Below are 13,373 nucleotides of genomic sequence, written 5' to 3'. Positions count from 1 at the left end.
AACATTTGCAATGTTTTAAACATTTCCTTCATGAGTGAAAAGACCTGTTAAGCTGTAAAAAAAAAATTATTAACTGCAATTGCACTGAGAATCTTATTTGGTTATTTCCCTCCCTTTTACAAATCTTGAATTACTTATTTTGCAGATAATAAATTGAACTATAAAAGTACAAATGCACATTTGCTGAACGTTTTGAAGTTCCAAATAAGAATATTGGATTATGAAGTGTGCGAATGTTTGCACAATTCAGTAGATTATGAAGCTTCCTTAGGAAGGTTCACTCCTCTTCAAAGTTGGAGTGAACCCACTAAATTTGCAGGGGGGAATTTTCCCGTCCTGTCTGCCACGGGAATCATAGTGGGTGGGGGCGGACTATGGAAAGGTCTATTGACCTTGGGCAGGATTTTCTGGTTTTGGGGCAAGCTCACCTGGAAAATCCCGTGCACAGAATGGACAAAAGATTGGCAAATGAAGCTCAACACACAAATGTGGTACATTTTGGTAAGAAGAACAGAGAGGTCACTTGGAAGGAGCAAGTGTAGGTGGGATGGAGGAACAAAGAGTACAAATATACCAATCACTAAAAGTTGTCACAGGTTAGTAGGGCAGTGAAAGCAAACCAAGCACTGGGCTTTATTTGTTATGGGATACCCTTGAAAAGTAGGGAGATTTTGCTAAACTTGTACTGAATCTTGGTTAGATGGGTACTGCATGGAGATCTGGTTGCCACGTTATAAAAATGATATAGAGACACTGGAGTGGTTCTAGAAAAGGATGATGCCAGAAATGTGTGGATATACATACAAGGGAAGGATTGACAGACATGATTTGTTTTGTCTTGGAAAAAAGAAGACTGAGGGGAGACCTAATTGAAGTTTTTAAAATTAAGAACAATTTTGATAGAGTGGATACAGAGGACTGTATTTTCTGGCCCTCCTTGCCAGCAGGATCTTCTGGTCCCACCAATGGTGACTCCCGCGACAGGCTCCACAGCAGCAGCGTTTGCAAATCACAGAAAATGCCATAGGCATTGGTGGGACCAGAAGATCCTGCCAGTGGGCAATGGCAAACTGCCTCCACTGCTGGAAAACACACCATAGGGGGACTGGACAACCTGCCCAGAGAGAGTGTTTCCTCTTGTGAGTAAGAGCATAACTAGAGGCTACCAATATCTGATAGTCACCAGACATCCAATAAAGAATTCGGGAGAAACTTCTTTACCCATAGAGTGGTGCGAATGCAAAACTTGCAACCATAGAGTGATTCAAGTGAATTGTATTGGTCCATTTAAGGTAAAACTAGGCAAGCATCGGAGGGGTCAGAGAATTGATGGTTAAGGAGAAATTTAAATAAGAAAAGTTGGGAGGAGATTCAAGTGGTGCATAGACCACTGCTATTGATTAGTTGGGCCAAATGGTCAGTTTTTATGCAGTATATCTTTTGTGGGTTTGCATTTCAAGATTAGTGTTGATGGCTTTGCAGTTAACCTGCAGCCCAAATGCACTCTTGGAGATTGCAACATATAAATAGAAATTGGGTGATGTGTTAAACCACATGTTTAGGTTGGCATAAATGGGTGTCAAGCAGCTGAGTATGGGATATGTTAAATGCCACAGCATTCCAGCAATCTGCTGAAGACGTGTCCTCCAGAATTAGCTGCATCTCCAGCCAAGCTATCTTGTACAGCTACAATACTGGCATCTACCTGACAATAATCCTGTCCACAAAAGCAGGAGAAATCCAATCTGGTCAATTACCGCCCTATGAGAATTCAGTCAATCATCAACAAAGTCATGGAAAGAATAATTAACAGTGTTAAGAAGTACCAACTCACCAATTACCTGCTTGCCAGTGCTCAGTTGGGTTCCACCAGGACCTTTCAGCTTCAGATATCATTATGGCCTAGGTGCAGACATGGACATAAAAGCTGGCTCTAGAGATCAGGTGAGAGTGTCTGCCATTGACATCAATGTCCAGTTAATATTTTTCATCAACTATCACCACAGAACAGATTGGCAGGTTATTTAATTTCCAGTTTGTGGTTTCTTGCTGTATTCAAGTTGGATTGTTGTAGTTGCCTACCTAATAATGATTGTTCTTCAAAAGTACTTCATTGGCTGAGAAGCAGTTTGAGATGTCCTGAAGAGTACTATGTAAAGCCAAATTGTTCTTTCATGTACATATTTGCAACTTTTCATTCAAGAAATGAAGCATCATTTTCCATCTCTTTGAACATACACTGCAATTTGTGACAGTTATGACAGATTTAAAACTAATTGTAAGTGATCGCCGGAACTTTACCACCTCGCCCGCTACAGAATCGGAGAGGGCAAGGGTCTAACAATGTAAATCTCCACTGACCTTGGGTGGGAATTTCCGGTCTTGCTTGAGCAAGGCTGTAAAATCCAGCCCAATGTCTTTCTCCCCGTGTTGCGTGGAGAATAAAATGCAAGTAAGAGTAAATACAATATGCATTCTGGAAACTGAAGACACCCTGCACCACAGAAGAAAGAAAGAACTAGCAATTTTATAATAGCTTATATATTGTCCCATGATGTCCAAAACAACAACTTGCCTTTATAATGAAAACAGAAAATGATGGCAAATCTCAGCAGGTAAGGCAGTATCTGTGGAGAGAGAACCAGAGTTAAGTTCATAGTCGTACGGACACGACAGTAACTCCGTTTCTCTCTCCACAGATGTTGCCATACCTGCCGAGTTTTTCTAGCATTTTCTGTTATTTCAGGTTAGCAGCATCCGCGGTATTTTTTAAATTTGTCTTTATATACCTTCTTGACAACATCGCGAGTTGGTTTAAAATGTCAGCAAATGCATCAACTTATTTATGCACAGCAAGATCGCAAAATATGCAATTCAGTAAATGCCCAAATGATCTTTTTTTATGCTTAAGGGAGGGACATGGGCCTGGGCACCTAAAACAACTCTCTGTTCTTCAAACCTTTTTATGTATGTTTAATGGCAATTCCAACATGCGACAATCTTTTAGTACTGCACTACAATATTATGCAACCTTCTAATTCCAAGATGTGATCTTCCTGAATGTACCAATATGACAAAATGTATTCGTCATACAGAATTATACTATGTGCATGATATTAAGAAGCATTCGCTGCCACTGAGAATTTTCTACTACACAAAATATGATGTTCTTCAGCTAGTTAGAGCATATTATTGATGTTATCTTGATGATTGATTCACAATATTGCTCTCATATGTCTCTAAAAGATTTACTGTCTACGACTTTCACTGGTAGTAAATAAAAATAGCCAGAGTACACAGTTAATCATCCAAATTGAAAATCTTTTCAATTTTAACGTTGGTCCATATTTTTAAATGAATAAAATCTTCTATCATAGAATCATGAGTCATACAGCGCAGGAAAGGCCTTCAGCCCATCGAATCTGCACCAGCAGAGGACTTGTTCATTGGGCACTATGATATATTTGAAAGGACTTGTACAGGTGTATAATGATTGATCTGTATAGTGACTCAATGGTACAAACCTAATCATTTGTTTATAAATTCTGAATGTTTAGGTTTTTAAACTAACTAACTATGCTAAGAAATAGTATCTGCAGTAATAGTAACTAGAGATGATCTTTTCATGTATTTTTAAAAATTTCATTCTGCATTTAAGTCAATCTTAATACTTTTCCTCACTTGGAGTTGATCGTAATTTCACATGTAGGATCTTCAGTCCGTGTGACCATCCTTCATGGGCTTTGTTATAGCTCAACAAAGAAAGTGACTTTGATTTGGAATAGTTATTTTATTCCTGTCAGTAATGAGCATTTATTTTTTAAGCTTTGTTTAAATATTTGAGTAGCAATAATAAATCTGCAGTTTACACTTGTGTCCTGCCAAGATAACATCTGAATTTCTTTTTAAAAACCTGTAATTGAAATTATAAATCACTGGTTATAATTGATGATGCGTAGTAAACTTCTGTTGTTGTCTGGTAAAGTCCCTTGCTGATGCTACTTCGCTCCAGCATATCTATTTATCGTTTAATTTTCTCCATGTGGAAAATCCTACAGTTGCCCTGGTTTTAACTGCTGATTTCTAACTTCAAAATTGGATTAAGTTGTTTTTGTAAGTGTCTTTTTTGGGGTTTCAATTTGAGTTCATTTTTCAGTAATTTGGGTGAGAGAAATGAAGCATTAAATAAAGGACAAATACCTATAACATGTTATCCCATTGAAGCATGTGCCATCTAGATTTCTATTAGTTAACTTGATGTCAACGAATGCTCGAACATTTTTTACACTAATAGCATTTTAATGATCTGTTACCAGCTCAATTTTCCCCTAAATTTTGTACCTTCAGGTCATGGTAAAACACCAAAAGATGCAGCTTCAGTCCGTGCAATGTATCCTATACCTGCTGCTTGTGGGATTTATTACTTTGAGGTGAAGATCGTCAGTAAAGGACGAGATGGGTAAGAGTGAATTAATTTCTGTGCTTTGTTTTATTATATTACAGAAATTTGGCATGTAATATTTGTTTGAGCTGTTTTTAAAAATGCAGTGATCCAGTAGGGTAAATGCTAAGATTGGATTTTTGGGGACAGATGAGTACACGTTCCTCATGCATGAATGCTTGTCAGTCAATTAACCTTTGGCAAGAAACCAGTAGCTGCCAGTTCACAGCAGAACTTGCATTTTTATAGCACCCTGGTGCCTCCTATTGAGATCTATGGTATTAGTTCTCCAGGTCAATCACTTGTTATGTAAGTAGATGTACCAGCCATGTATGCACAGTGAGATCCTACAAACAGTGAATAAAAAGGCTAACTGATATGTTTTTGATGATAAAAGGGGAATGTTAGGTAAACACAAAGGGAGTGCTCCTTGTACCTTTTTGAGAAGTGCTGTGTGATCTTTAAACGCCATTAACTAGGTGCATCCTGGATTTAACATCTCATCCCAACAAATGATAAATCTGATCAGTGCATTATTAAGGTATTCATGAAGTTTATTCCTGAAAAAGCTGGGGTTTTTTTGCCCTTTCTTGAGAGTCACTTAGATCTACACTTCCATGCTCGCAATTGCCTACCCTTTGGCCTTTAATCCCAATGATTCTGTCAATCTCTGAAATACTTCCTCGTCTATTCTTGATGCCCTTGTCCCCAGCGAAACCTTTGCACTTTTCTATTCCAATCTTTTACCCTTATATGATTCTAATTTTCCCCCACCCCAGCCCACTGGGTGCCGACCTGAGTATATCTGGTGACAAGCTGGTTTATCTGGTTTACATCAAACACGTTCAGGCCTCCCTCCTTTCTGCTAAAACTGCCTATTATTCATGATCGGCCAGAAGAGCAAAGGTTATTTCAGTTTCTTTTCGCTACCAGATACAATCTCCTTAAAGTCTTGCATTGCTCACCAAGCCTTCAAACAACTAGGTCCAGATACTAGCTTGAAGCTGGAAAGGTGCAGGTGAAATTGGAAACACTTCAAGAATCCAACAGAGCTGAGGCAGTAATGGGCCTCATTAATGTTTTGTAGGTTTGTCTCATGCCTCCAATTGGCTACATGGACAACTGGGCCAACCATTGATAGGGAACACAAGCGAGGAATGCTCCAGCCAAACTGGGCTACGTATGATTTTGGGGGGGGGGGGGGAGAAGAATTTGAGGCTTTGTTGAAGTGCTTGGTGAGGGTACACTCCTGTTCCTCCTGGCCCACAACTTCTGCTGAGAGAACCTCTTACCTTGGAGGTGCGAGCTGAAGGTTCACCATTTTACTGATGAGTAAACTCCAGACTGGTTAGCTTAACATTTGTCATGGGGAAATTGCTATTATTATCAATGGGGTTATAACAGAATACTTGGAAAATCATAATGTGAAGTGGCAGAGTCAGCATGGTTTTGTGAAAAGGAAATTGTGTTAAATTAATTGATTAACTATTTAACTAAACTGTGACCGTAACTTGTTAGAATTTAGCATTCAGTTTGAGAGTGAGAAACTTGAGTCAAAAGCAACTCTGCTAAGCTTAAGCTGGGTAATTACAAAGGAATGAGGACAGATTTGACTGGAGCGGACTGGGAAAGAAGTTCAGCATTAAAGACAGTTGATCAGCAATGGAATACATTTGTGAAAATAATTCTTGACTCGCAACAAAGAAGTGAGGAAAAAGGATTCCAGGAAAGGAATAAATCAACCATGGTTAACCAAGAAAGTTAAGGATAGTATTAAACTGAAAGATTAGTGGTAAGACAGAGATTGGTAATGTTTTAAAAACCAACAAAAGATGACCAAAAAAAGAGGGAGTAGATAAACTATTAAGATAAACTAGCAAGTAATACACAAATGGACAGTAAGAGCTTATTTAAATATATAAAAAGGAAGAGAGAGGCCAAGGTGAACATAAGCCCCTTTAGAGAATGAGACTGGGGAAGTAATAATGAGGAACTAGGAAATGACAGAAGAGTTAAATAATTACTTTGCATCAGTCTTCATGGCGGCAGACACTAATAACATTCCAAAAATACTAAATCAAGGGACAAAAGCAGGGGAGGAAATAAATGCAAAACTATCACCAGAGAAAAAGTACTGGGGGAACAAATGGGGCTAAAGGCTGATAAGTCCCCGTACCTGATGGGTTGCATCCCAGGATATTAAAGGAAGTAGCTACAGAGACACTGGATGCACTGGTAGTAATCTTACAAGTATCCATAAATTCTGGAAAAGCCCCAGAGGATTGGAAAGCTGCCAATGTAACAATATTACATTATTATTCAAATAAGAGAGACAAAAAAAGAGTTAACCATGAGCATTCAAATGGTTATTGGATAAACATATGGATGATATTGGAATAGTGTAGATTAGAACATAGAACATAGAACAGTACAGCACAGAACAGGCCCTTCGGCCCACGATGTTGTGCCGAGCTTTATCTGAAACCAAGATCAAGCTATCCCACTCCCTATCATCCTGGTGTGCTCCATGTGCCTATCCAATAACCGCTTAAATGTTCCTAAAGTGTCTGACTCCACTATCACTGCAGGCAGCCCATTCCACACCCCAACCACTCTCTGCGTAAAGAACCTACCTCTGATATCCTTCCTGTATCTCCCACCACGAACCCTATAGTTATGCCCCCTTGTAATAGCTCCATCCACCCGAGGAAATAGTCTTTGAACGTTCACTCTATCTATCCCCTTCATCATTTTATAAACCTCTATTAAGTCTCCCCTCAGCCTCCTCCGCTCCAGAGAGAACAGCCCTAGCTCCCGCAACCTTTCCTCATAAGACCTACCCTCCAAACCAGGCAGCATCCTGGTAAATCTCCTCTGCACTCTTTCCAGTGCTTCCACATCCTTCCTATAGTGAGGTGACCAGAACTGCACACAATACTCCAAATGTGGTCTCACCAAAGTCCTGTACAGTTGCAGCATAACCCCACGGCTCTTAAACTCCAACCCCCTGTTAATAAAAGCTAACACACTATAGGCCTTCTTCACAGCTCTATCCACTTGAGTGGCAACCTTTAGAGATCTGTGGATATGAACCCCAAGATCTCTCTGTTCCTCCACAGTCTTCAGAACCCTACCTTTGACCCTGTAATCCACATTTAAATTAGTCCTACCAAAATGAATCACCTCACATTTATCAGGGTTAAACTCCATTTGCCATTTTTAGGCCAGCTTTGCATCCTATCTATGTCTCTTTGAGGGGCTTTAGATTGGTTCCACTGGTCGGCGCAACATCGAGGGCCGAAAGGCCTGTACTGCGCTGTAATGTTCTATGTTCTATAGGCCAGTTAGCTTAACATCTGACATTGGGAAAATGTTAAGAGTCCATTATAAAGGATGTAATAGCAGAAATACATAATATAATCAAGCAGAGTCAGCATGGCTTATAGATGGGGAAATCGTGCCTGACAAATTTTTTAGAATTCTTTGAGGTGATAACGAGAAGGCTCAGGGAACCAGTAAATATACTTGGACTTCCAAAAAGTGTTCGATGAGGTACCACACAAAAGACTAGTTAATTATATTGGTATATTACGGATAGAGCATTGACTATCCTATAAAAGTCATGATGTGGAGATGCCGGCGTTGGACTGGGGTAAACACAGTCAGAAGTCTCACATGTGGAGATGCTGGCGTGAGACTTCTTACTATCCTATAGAAGACAGAGAATTGGGATAACGGGGCAATTTTCAGGATAACAACCTGTAACTAATGGAGTGCCTTGGGGATCAGTGTTGGGGCCATACTTACAACATATAGCAATGACTTGAACAAGGGCAGGGAATGTACTGTTGCCAAGTTTGCAAATGATACAAAAATAGATGGGAAGGCAAGTGGTGAGGATGAGACAAAGGGCCCTATTTTACCATTTTGATTCTAAGTACTGGGCGGACTTGAAACTGGGAGTGTTTTAGATCTGACTTTTCGACCCGTTCTGAGGTGTCCCCATCCACACTCTGCCTGCAAAAATATCAGCGATTCTAAATCGCACTGCACAAGTGTGTGGGCGGTGCTTAATGTGCTGAAAACCCTGCAGCTCCGATCGGCGCCTCCAACTGCGTAGGCGCAGAAAAAAAAATTATAGAATGCGGCTTCCCTGCAATATCCCTGCCGGGTCAGATAATGCCTCCCTTGGCCCCTACAGATGTTGCCCCCACTCCCCCCTCACTGATCTGAGGCAGAGTGGCAGCGGACACCTGCCTCTTCTCCACCACCGCCCCCCCCCAGGCAGAGTGGCAATGGACCACCCTTCCCCCTCCCTCACTGATGTCAGGAAGAGTGGCAGTGGAACAACACCCCCTCCCCCCGCCCCAACCACTGATCACAGGCAGAGCGGCAGCGTACTCCACCCCCACTGATCTCTGGCAGAGTGGCAGCAGACCACCCCACCCCCTCCCTCCCAATTGACTTCAGGCAGTGGCAGCGGGCCCCTCCCCCAACGATCTCCGGCACAGTGTCAGTGGACCCCCTTCTCTTTTCCCCCCTACTGATCACAGGCAGAGAGGCAGCGGACTCCCCTCCCCCCTACTGAACTCTGGCAGAGTGGCAGCAGAACCCCCCACCCCACCCACCTGATCTCTGGCAGGGTGGCAGCAGAACCCCCTTCTCTCCCCTACTGATGTCAGGCAGAGAAGCAGCGGGCTCCCCTTCTCTCCACCCCTCCCCCATCTCCCCCACTGATCCCAGACAGTGTGGCAACGGACCCCTTTCCCTCGTACTGATCACAGGCAGAGTGGCAGCGGACCCCTCCACCCCCAGTGATCACAGGCAGAGTGGCAGTGGACCCCTCAACCCCCAGTGATCACAGGCAGAGTGGCAGCGCACCCCTCAACCCCCAGTGATCACAGGCAGAGTGGCAGCGCACTCCTCAACCCCCAGTGATCACAGGCAGAGTGGCAGCGCACCCCTCAACCACCAGTGATCACAAGCAGAGTGGCAGCGCACCCCTCAACCCCCAGTGATCACAGGCAGAGTGGCAGCGCACCCCTCAACCACCAGTGATCACAGGCAGAGTGGCAGCGCACCCCTCAACCCCCAGTGATCACAGGCAGAGTGGCAGTGGACCCCTCAACCCCCAGTGATCACAGGCAGAGTGGCAGCGCACCCCCCCCCCCCCCCCCCCATCACCACTGATGACAGGCAGGGTGGCAACGGACCCCCCCCCTCCAATCGCTGATTGTGGATGGGCGAACGCGGTGGTAAACGGGGAAGTGCCAGTAAAGTTAGGCGTGCAACCCGTTAAGTCAATTTAAATGCATTAAACTGACCGTTGGTCCCGATCGTGGCCACTTTCGGGCCTTGGTAAATGGGGAACTAGCGTGGAGGTGGGCGCGGATCACGCTACTTGCCTCACGCCCAACTTTACCAAGTTTTCACGCCCGAAAATGGGCGCAACGTGATGGTAAAATTGGGCCCAAAGTGTCTACAGAGGGCTATAGACAGGTTAAGTAAGTGGGCAAAAATTTGGCGGGTGGACCATAATGTAGGAAAACATGATTTTATACACTTCGGTAGGAAGAATAAAGGAGCTGAATATTACTTAAATGGAGAAAGATTGCAAAGAGATTTGGAAGTCCTTGTGCATAAATCACAAAAACCTAGCATGCAAGTTCAGGTAATAGGAAAGGCAAGTGGAATGTTGGCCTTTATTTCAAAGGGAATGGAGTATAAAATAGGGAAGTTTTGCTAAAACTATACAAGCACCAGTTAGACCACATCTGGGATACTGTGAACAGTTTTAGTCCCTTTATCTATAGAAAGATATACTGACATATACTGAGAAGGTTCACTTTGATCCCAAGTATGGGGGGATATTCTTTTGAGGAGAGGTTGTATAGGTTGGCCCGGTACTCATTGAAGTTTAGAAGAATGAGAGGCGTCCTTATTGAGATAGATAGGATTCTCAGGGAGATTGACTAGGTAAATACTGATAGGTGGTTTCCCCTTGTGGGAGAGTCGAAGACCAAGAGTAAGGGTTGCCCATTTAAGACCGAGATGAGGAGGAATTTCTTTTCTCAGGTGGTAGTGAATCTGTGGAATTCTCTCCCACAGAGGGCTGTTGAGGCTGGGTCAATCAGTATGGTCAAGGCTGAGGTAGACAGGTTTTTAAGTGGTAAGGGAATCAAGGATCATGGAGATAAGACAGGAAAGTGGACTTGAGGATGATCCTATCAGATCAGTCATGATCTCATTGACTCAGGCGCTCCAACTTCTGAAGAGGTAGGTTCAGAGCATCCAACGGCTCTCTAACTCAGATCGGTGGTGGGGGGGAGAAGGGAGGGAGGCAGGCTAGGTCATTCTCTGGTTGGGGGGGGAGGGGGGTGGAGGTGGGTCAGCTGTATCTCTGGTGGGGGGGGGAGGAGGGAGGGCCGATCATTTTCTGGTGGAGGAGGGAGGCCCGATCGTTCTCTGGTGGGGGGTCCGCTACCACTTTGCGGGCGATTGGTGGGGGGGAAAGGGGGCAGGGGGTTGTGATCGGTCTGGGTAGCGGGGGGTGGATAAGGGGGACAGTTATGTTGTGGGGATGGGGCGATATCTGTGGGGGCCATCGCTCCCGCTTTTTGCTCCCAGGCCACTTTATCACTTTTTGCGGCCCGGGAGCAATTTAAGAGCGGCATGTTTTTCAATTTTTTTTTCACTGTGCATGCGCAGTTCAAAGCTCCGGTCAGAGCTGCAGCGTTTCAGGCATTGAATCGCCCATGGCACGATTCAGACTTGCGATTCTTTTTCAGGCTGAGTGCATATGGGGCGCCTGAGAACAGGGTTTCCAAGTCGGATCTGAATTGCGCCCAGATTCAGCACTTAGAATCCAAATGGTAAAATCGGGTCCAGTGGAAAGGCTTTGGGAAGTCAGGAGGTGAGTTACTCACCAAGAATTCACATCCTCTGAACTACTCTTGTAGCTACAGTATCTAAAAGGCTGATCCAGTTTTGTTTCTGGTCAATACCAACCCCTAGGATGTTGATAGTGGGAGATTCAGCAATAGAAATGCTATTGAATATTATGAGGAGATGTTCGGATTCTCTCTTTTTGAAGGTGCCTGCACTTGTGTGGTGCAGATGTTACTTGCCACTTATCAGCCCAGGCCTGAATGTTATCCAAGTCTTGCTGCATATGGGGATTGACTGCTTCAGTATTTGAGGAGCTATAAGGGGAGGCGATGGCGTAGTCTATTATCGCTATACTATTATAGAATCATAGAAACCCTACAGTGCAGAAGGAGGCCATTCGGCCCATCGAGTCTGCACCGACCACAATCCCACCCAGGCCCTACCCCCACATATTTTTACCCACTAATCCCTCTAACCTACGCATCTCAGGACTCTAAGGGGCAATTTTTAACCTGGCCAATCAACCTAACCCGCACATCTTTGGACTGCGGATAGTTGGGAACCTGTCTCGGGGGCAGGGAATTCATATGGTGTTCGTGGAAGTGGAAATGACTAGGGTTGGGAAGCATTTTCCGATCAGGGCCATTGTGATCCCCTGGACTCGTTTCGATCGCCTCAGGGGGTCGGAGAGGAATTTCCCAGATTTTTTTTCCCCATATTGGCCCTGGGGTTTTCACTCTGGGTTTTCGCCTCTCCCTGGAGATCACATGGTCTGGAATGGGGGGGTGGGGGTGAGTTAATAGGTTGTGATGAACAAAGCATCGTAGCTGTGAGGGACAGCTCGGTGGATAGGATATTGGTATGTAGATAGGCTGGAAAATTGGGCGGGGATCCTGGATTCAGGATTCAATCCTGGACCGGGGAGCGGCGCGGGCTTGGAGGGCCGAAGGGCCTGTTCCTGTGCTGTATTGTTCTTTGCTCTTGTTGACTGTGGGAGGAAACCGGAGCACCCGGAGGAAACCCACGCAGACACGAGGAGAATGTGCAAACTCCACACAGACAGTGACCCGAGCCGGGAATCGAACCTGGGACCCTGGAGCTGTGAAGCAGCAGTGCTAACCACTGTGCTACCGTGCCGCCCAGTAGCGGCACGGTAGCACAGTGGTTAATCCAGGAACTCACCTAATGTTCTAGGAGCGGCACGGTAGCACAGTGGTTAGCACTGCTGCTTCACAGCTCCAGGGTCCCGGGTTCGATTCCCGGCTCGGGTCGCTGTCTGTGTGGAGTTTGCACATTCTCCTCGTGTCTGCGTGGGTTTCCTCCGGGTGCTCCGGTTTCCTCCCACAGTCCAAAGATGTGCAGGTTAGGTTGATTGGCCAGGTTAAAAATTGCCCCTTAGAGTCCTGGGATGCGTAGGTTAGAGGGATTAGCGGGTAAATATGTGGGGGTAGGGCCTGGGTGGGATTGTGGTCGGTGCAGACTCGATGGGCCGAATGGCCTCCTTCTGCACTGTAGGGTTTCTATGATTTCTAGGAACCTGGGTTCAAATCCTGCCCCAGCAGATGGTGGAATTTGAATTCAATAAAAAGTATCTGAAATTAAGAATCTACTGATGACCATGTAACCATTGTCGGAAAAACCCATCTGGCTCACTAATGTCCTTTAGGGAAGGAAAGCTGCCGTCTTACCTGGTCTGGCCTAAATGTGACTCCAGAGCCACAACACTACTGCCCTCAGGCAACTAGGAATGAGCCTAGTGTCCCACAAATGACTAAATTGCAAATGGTGCTGAGCATTGTATAAATATTGCCACTTCTGACTTTATGATGGAAGAAAGGTCATTGTTGGAGCAGCTGAAGATGATTCAACCTAATACACTGCCTGTAAGAGCTCCTGCAGTGATGTCCGGATTGTGATGATTGACCAACCACAACAATTTTTTTTTGTTCTAGGTATGACTCCAACCAGTGGAGAATTTTCCCCTAATTCCCATTGACTCCAGTTTTGCTTGGGTCTTTGATGCCACATTCACCTCCTAACTCTC

The 13,373-nt window shown here is 44.5% G+C and overlaps 1 protein-coding gene across 3 annotated transcripts in view; it reads left to right on the top strand.

Moving 5' to 3' along the window:
- Positions 1–13,373, top strand: part of ranbp9 (RAN binding protein 9) — a 95,442-nt gene that overhangs the window by 8,648 nt on the left and 73,421 nt on the right. For all 3 annotated transcript variants that reach the window (XM_078241246.1, XM_078241238.1, XM_078241253.1), the window contains one exon: positions 4,348–4,459. In XM_078241246.1, coding sequence (XP_078097372.1) covers positions 4,348–4,459 — 112 coding nt within the window. The remainder of the gene's footprint in view (positions 1–4,347; positions 4,460–13,373) is intronic.

The sequence above is a fragment of the Mustelus asterias genome, chromosome 2 (genome assembly GCF_964213995.1).
Source record: "Mustelus asterias chromosome 2, sMusAst1.hap1.1, whole genome shotgun sequence".
Classification (NCBI taxonomy): domain Eukaryota; kingdom Metazoa; phylum Chordata; class Chondrichthyes; order Carcharhiniformes; family Triakidae; genus Mustelus; species Mustelus asterias.
Note: the sequence above shows the minus strand (reverse complement) of the source record. Positions and strands in the feature narration are given on the sequence as shown.